This window comes from Gavialis gangeticus, unplaced genomic scaffold (genome assembly GCF_001723915.1).
Source record: "Gavialis gangeticus isolate Ggan-Ray unplaced genomic scaffold, GavGan_comp1, whole genome shotgun sequence".
In the NCBI taxonomy this organism is placed as follows: Eukaryota; Metazoa; Chordata; order Crocodylia; family Gavialidae; genus Gavialis; species Gavialis gangeticus.
The window spans coordinates 43,766,466-43,772,614 of record NW_017728992.1 but is presented as its reverse complement, the minus strand read 5'-3'; the positions used below and the strand labels follow the sequence as shown (position 1 = coordinate 43,772,614).

The following is a 6,149-nucleotide window of genomic DNA, read 5'->3' as shown; positions in this document are numbered from 1 at the left end:
CTTCCTGGCCCCAGACCCCAGCTCAGGTTTGCCTTGGTGGGGCCAGTGAGCCAACCCTTATTGCTCCAGCTAGGGAGCAGAAGGGTGTGGCCAGCTCTGCTCTCTGGAGCAGACAGCACAGCCCAACCCAGGGCTGCAAAGTATGCTTGGATGCTGGGGAACTTTGATTTAACTTGAACCAGGAAGGGGTCTTGGACAAAAGCTTCATAACCTGGTTTGACCTAAATCAGTTAAGTCTGATACTACATTCAACCAGGTTTATCTTAAACCAGTTTCAACCATTTTGAAACTTTTTTCCCAGCTTCTTAAAATGTGGGGGTAGAATCAAAAAGAAAATCCTTACACCTTAGTGCTGGTTAAGGCATGACTCCTGCCATGTCAGAAAGAAGTACCATAGGCATTCAATTTGTAAAGAAAGCACTGGTCATCCTTCCTAATATATAGTATTACAAATCACTCTCCTGTTCTTCCTCACCACTAGTGGAGCTCAGGTTTCTCTGGTTACTGCTACACTTTCCCTAATGGGCTAATGTTCTACACAGACAGGAGTTAAGTGGGCCAAGGACTGACATGTTATTCACTAAGCCTTCGATATTCAAAGGAGCCCAATGGCAGAATTTAAATGGCAGCTTGGTGCCTAATATCCCTGGGCTCTTAGCATAAGAAACTTGTTAAGCTCTACATACAGCATTACAAACAATGAAACTACAGCTGAAAACATCTTGCAAGTACCTTGACAAACCCAATTGTCAAAATAAGGGAGAAGAAATAATTGGTGGGGGGAGGTCAGGCACGGAGAGATTTCCCGATTAGAAGAGGTTGTGTTTGACAGTGTGTTGAAAGTGCAGATCTTGGAGCAGTCATTGTCTATGGGAATTGTTTAAAGGATGCTGTTCTTGATCAGCATTTCACAAACTATAGGGTGCAGTCCCTGAGAAAGAGCATGAAAAGTTCCTGGGTCCCACAGTACAGCATCAAGCACTTGTGGCAGGAAAAAAAAAGGCACTGAAAATGTCAACAGTCCCAAGAGAATTGGAACAAGTGCAATGTTTGAACCCTTACCCTCTACAGCTCTTGATTATGGGAAAGGTGACATGAGACTCCTTAAAGATTCTGTCTATCACGTCCATCACCCAAACAGATCACATTAACAGTACTGGCTGTTCTCACCTCTAGCTGCTTGTACTGTACACGTATACCACCCCACCTCCCACACCCATGGCCCATCATCTGCTGGGTCAGACAGGGAGAGGAAAGCTGATGGTATGCTGACAGAGGGGGAGAAATACTTGCCAGGGACAGACACTGCTGCTTCTCGCACCTGAGGAGAAAGCCAGGTTAGCTGGAGATGTACAAGGAGAGATGGCTTGAGGAGATAGAGGGTTTCTTTGGTGGCCAAATTAGGTGCCTGACAAGTGGATCAGGGAAGAGTATGGGGCTGGGTTGAGGAAGTGCAAAGGGATTATTAGTCAAAACTGGAAAGGCATCCAGAAGTATAGCCTATACCTAGATACCTGCAGGTGTAGGTTGTGCAGCAGTATTTCACTTCATGATGGAATTTAACTGCCTGAATTTTCAAAGGAGTCAATAACCATTATTTCAGATCACTCTGCCACATTTTGAAGAAAGGGAAAAAAACCCCAAACCCCACACAATAGAGTTTTCCTTTAAAACTCCCAGACCTCATTTCACATTCCACAGCAGACCATAACAATGACCCATTGTTCCTTACTCAAACTACTCTCACTGGTCAAAAAAATCACAGTGGGAACACACTGCTGAAACTCTTTTATGGCCTGATAAGGCGACATATGAATCTAACTTACCTGAAAGCTGTAGCAATAGTTGAGGGCAGAGCTGATCAATTCCTTCTTGTTCTCCTAAAGCCAATTTCAACATGTCGAGTTTAATTTTAAAATTAAACCCAAGCAGTTGAGATCATTTATGCCTCCTGATGGCAGGCTTCCCTTTATCCATATGTAAAACAAATTCTACCCACAAGCTAGAGCAAGTGCCACCATCTGCCTGCATTCAATATTGCCTAACACTAGCATTTATAATTATGCTTTCTGAATAAAGCATTGAGGCAAGAATTGTTCTGTGTGTGGATTCTGGTTTCAACAGCGAAGTTATAAGCAGGCAAGCAGAGCTATCCATGAGTGGAAACAACAACTCCTTCACTTTATAGGCAATATCATCCATTTTCCACTCCTGTCTAGCCATGGAGGCTTGGTCTGTGCTAGGATTTAGATGTATGCTGTTCAAACATGGTAGGCAATGTCTTCTGAAAGCAGACAAGGCAGTGTATGTAGGCACAAACACACGCAAAGGTGAAATGTTAAGAGCTATAACTTCCCCACCTCAGCGTGCATCATACATAGTATGGTGAACACTATCCTATCAGGTGTTAGTTGACACATCCCAAATACATGTCAGACCGTTGTAAGTCTAGACAAAGTGCAAACTCTTTCTCCTTAATTTGGAAGCACTTAAAAGCTGCGTTTACACCAATATAATTCTTGCTTGTTTCTCCGCTACAGTATCCAAACATGGGTCCCCCCTCATTGCTTTATCTGGTACAGAAAAATGGGCATCCGATTTAAACAAATATAGATCAACCCTATTCACATTAAGGATGTTTTATGCAAATGTTTCCTATGAGCACTAAAACTGGTACACCTCTACCAGTATGAGCAACAGAGAGCGCTAGTGTAGACAGTGCAGCAACAGATGGTGATTCTCCAATATGGTCAAACCTAAGCCAGAGTGTATGTAACAAATACAGAAGTGAAAACAAGTGGCTGGGCACAACATAGGAGCCAGTGTAAAAGCTGTGGGAAGCCTTTGCAAAAGATACCTCATGTGAACAGGGCTGTATGTTGGTACAGGAAGGTGGCAGGAGGGAGTTTTTCTATGGGGCAGTAACAGAGCAAGTAGGGAGGGAATGAAACCCTGCTGACACAGTTGTGTGCAGAGTTTGGATGTAGCCCAAAACATGCAACACCTGAACATTTAGAAGGCTTCAGGATTCCTTCTCTTCACCCTGACGACTACACAAACCCCTGGGGTTTGCCTTAGCAGTTTATGCTTGTACATAGCTTGCCAGCTGTTCCCAGTACCACAGCAATTTACAGTTGCTTGATTTGCTCTGGGTGAGACGCAAAGCTGAACATAGATGTTTTCCTTTGACAGGAGAACCTCAGATGCACATTTTACAATCAATTTGTGTATGTGGCAAGTAACTCAACAGGTGAATCCTCTACATCAGTGTTTCTCAACCCATGGGTTGCGACCCAAAAGTGGGTCACAAGAATATATGAATGTATATATAAGAGTATATATATGAAAGGTTTGTGAACCAACTTTATAAATGGATTTTCCCTTAAAAGAGAAAAATGTGGGAAATGGTGGCTTTTCCCTTGCAAGCTGGCAGAGCTCCAGCCTGCAAGGGGCTGCTTGGGGCCCCACACACCCACCCCCTACCCCATTCATTGGGGGGCTGGAGCCAGGAGGTGGGGGGCACTGGGTCAGGACAGGTCATTGTTTACAAATGGGCCCTGGTACAAAAAATGTTGAGAACCACTGCTCTAGGTGGTATGTGCATATTAAGCACAACACACTGGACTTCAAGTAGGACCTAAATTCTCAGCCAATAAAGTACTGGCAGTTCAGTGGGGGAACGTTACAGACGCACATAAACCCGTCTAACCTGACTGCCCCGTCTCTCTGGAAACAACAGGCTATAAAGCGACTCCTGGCTGCTGTAGGAATGATTGCACCTCTAACTTATTTTTTTTTTCCTACTTGTTTAAGGCCACATCCTGCTAGTACTCAATGCTGATTAGACCTTCATTCTGGGAAGGGTCCGGCTGCAAGCAGCGTAGCAGAATCAGGCCCTTTGTGAATAGAGGGGCACTGCAGAACCGCAGGTTCAGATCTGCAGTACAGATTTCCTTCTACCTAAGAAGATATCAGTACCGAGGGAGTCGCTCCTTCCCGGGCAAAACACAAGAGGGAGTATCTGAACATTCATAATGAAGGCTGCTGAGTCTCTCATCCCTGTAGCATGTGCCAGTGTAATAGATGAAAAGGCCTGGTTCCTTGTGCTAATTCACTGTTTTTCCTTGAAGAACAAAGTGGACTATTGAAAGCTGCCCAGTGCCTGTCCCACTTTTAACAGCCTAGAAATGTAGGAGCATATTGGCGAGTTTCTAACAGTAAGACTGCATTCACACTTATTATTACAAGGAGGAGGTGAGAGCTATAGGGACTCAGTAATTACCTTCAGGACTTAAGCAGCATAGCACATTTGTTATGCTAGGGATTTTTACCTCCTGAAATTCAGCTCAGCTACAGTCAAATATATAGCCCCGTGATTCTCAGCCACCCTGGAGTGCCTTGAGATCCTTTCAAAGGTGCCAGTGTGACACGCAAAGTTAGCACGGTTAAACGTACAAACATGATTCACAAGATAAACCCAGAGATTTCCAGTAGGAAATCATAGCATTAAAAACGTTCTGCCTTATTGTGATCTTTCTGAGTTCTTTGCAGTAGAATTGCTCTGCTATTATTCTGTAGTTAAAAAATGATCCAAAACTAAGATTTGGCATTTTCTGAGGAGTGCCTGGAGCCTGACAAGGAGTGGTTCGAATCTATCTGTGGGTGTCTTGAACCTAAGAAGACTGAGAACCACTGATTGAACTGCAGGAAAACATTTACTAATCTTAGTCTGACCCCTGGTGGCTAATAATCAATGCAATCTAAGCTTTTGTTTCATCACAGACACAAGAATGAGCAGTAGGATCCACCTCTATGGTCTTGCTTACAGCCAGTAGGCAAGGAAAGTGGCCAGCTCAGAAACCCTTAGTCCGAGAACTTCAGCCTAGCCTTCTCCAAGTAAGAGGGTGGATATCAGAGATGTCCAAAAAGCATCAGGGTGGTTTAAATTTCCCATCCCCACACCATACAAGACACATTTTATAGTAGCTACAGCAATTGCTTCATAAGATTTATTTTCCTGTAAAGGAGATAAAGTTGGAGTGCACATAAGTTAAATGTGCACCTTCCTGAAAGTAATTTGAACACAGGCCAACCGCTCAACTTCTTAAATGCAATTATAAAAAATCTCATTAGAATTTGGTTCAGGATGGACAGTTCCCATTCAGCATTACATCAAGGAGCTGAAGGACAAAATACGACCACTATTCACTTGCCTTTGCTGTAGCCCAAGTGTGTTGTAAAACCTTTATGGATTTTTCTTGGTTGATCCACTTATCCAGCACTTTGTCAAATTACTGAAAAAAACATCTTGCTCCAGCTGTAAAACTCTCCCTCTGAAGTAAATGCTTCATTTACAAAGCAAGGTTTTTCTATAACCACAGCTAAACAACGCAGCTCAATAAGCCATGAAAGGAACTTGGCGCACACTCGCATTCACGTGTTCTTATTTTTGTCAACAGAATATTAAAATCAATATTTATTTCTCCTTCAGGTATTTTGAAATTTGTTGAAATTACAGTCAGCATTCTGATGCTGATTTGTGTTGCAGCTGCCCAGACAGCCATTTCAGGCTACACCTCCATAGGCGGCTTGGGAATGGGCTCCTTCAGCCTGGATACCGCTTACAGCCCATTTGAAGGATATGAACTCAAGGAGGTGAGAGACCTGGACATGCAGTTCAGCCAGATGAGAGCCCCTTGTGTGTATGGGGGCATTGCCTTCAGCCTGACAATGGCTGCACTTACACTCCTGTTCCTTGTTGTTGGGGCAAAGCCAATTCATCGTCTCTCCATGCCACTGCTCATGGCAGAATGTGTCTTTGATATTCTGGCTGGTATGGCATACATCTCAGCCGTTGGCCTCTACCTGCATTTTGTCATCCAGGTGAACACAACAGATGTATGCAAGAGGAGGGAGAGGTTGTATGCACGCCGGGGATACACATCAATGAACTGTGAGGTGCAGGGGGGCGATGCAGCTGCATGGGGGCAGGGAGTGTGGGGCTGGGGCTGGTGGCAACGCAGATCTCACACCCAGGGGGGTGGCAGGAGTGTGGAGCTCTGCTGGGCAGGGTGTGGGTGTGAGGGAGGGTGGGGGGCGTGTAGGTAGGGTTTGAAATATGGGAGGGCTTAGGGGGCCTGAGCCCCCCC

At 44.6% G+C, this 6,149-nt stretch overlaps 1 protein-coding gene across 1 annotated transcript in view; it reads left to right on the top strand.

Moving 5' to 3' along the window:
* LOC109300850 (MARVEL domain-containing protein 3-like) overlaps positions 1-6,149 on the top strand; it is a 36,479-nt gene that overhangs the window by 23,679 nt on the left and 6,651 nt on the right. The window contains exon 4 of the mRNA XM_019521706.1: positions 5,492-5,987. Coding sequence (XP_019377251.1) covers positions 5,492-5,987 — 496 coding nt within the window. The remainder of the gene's footprint in view (positions 1-5,491; positions 5,988-6,149) is intronic.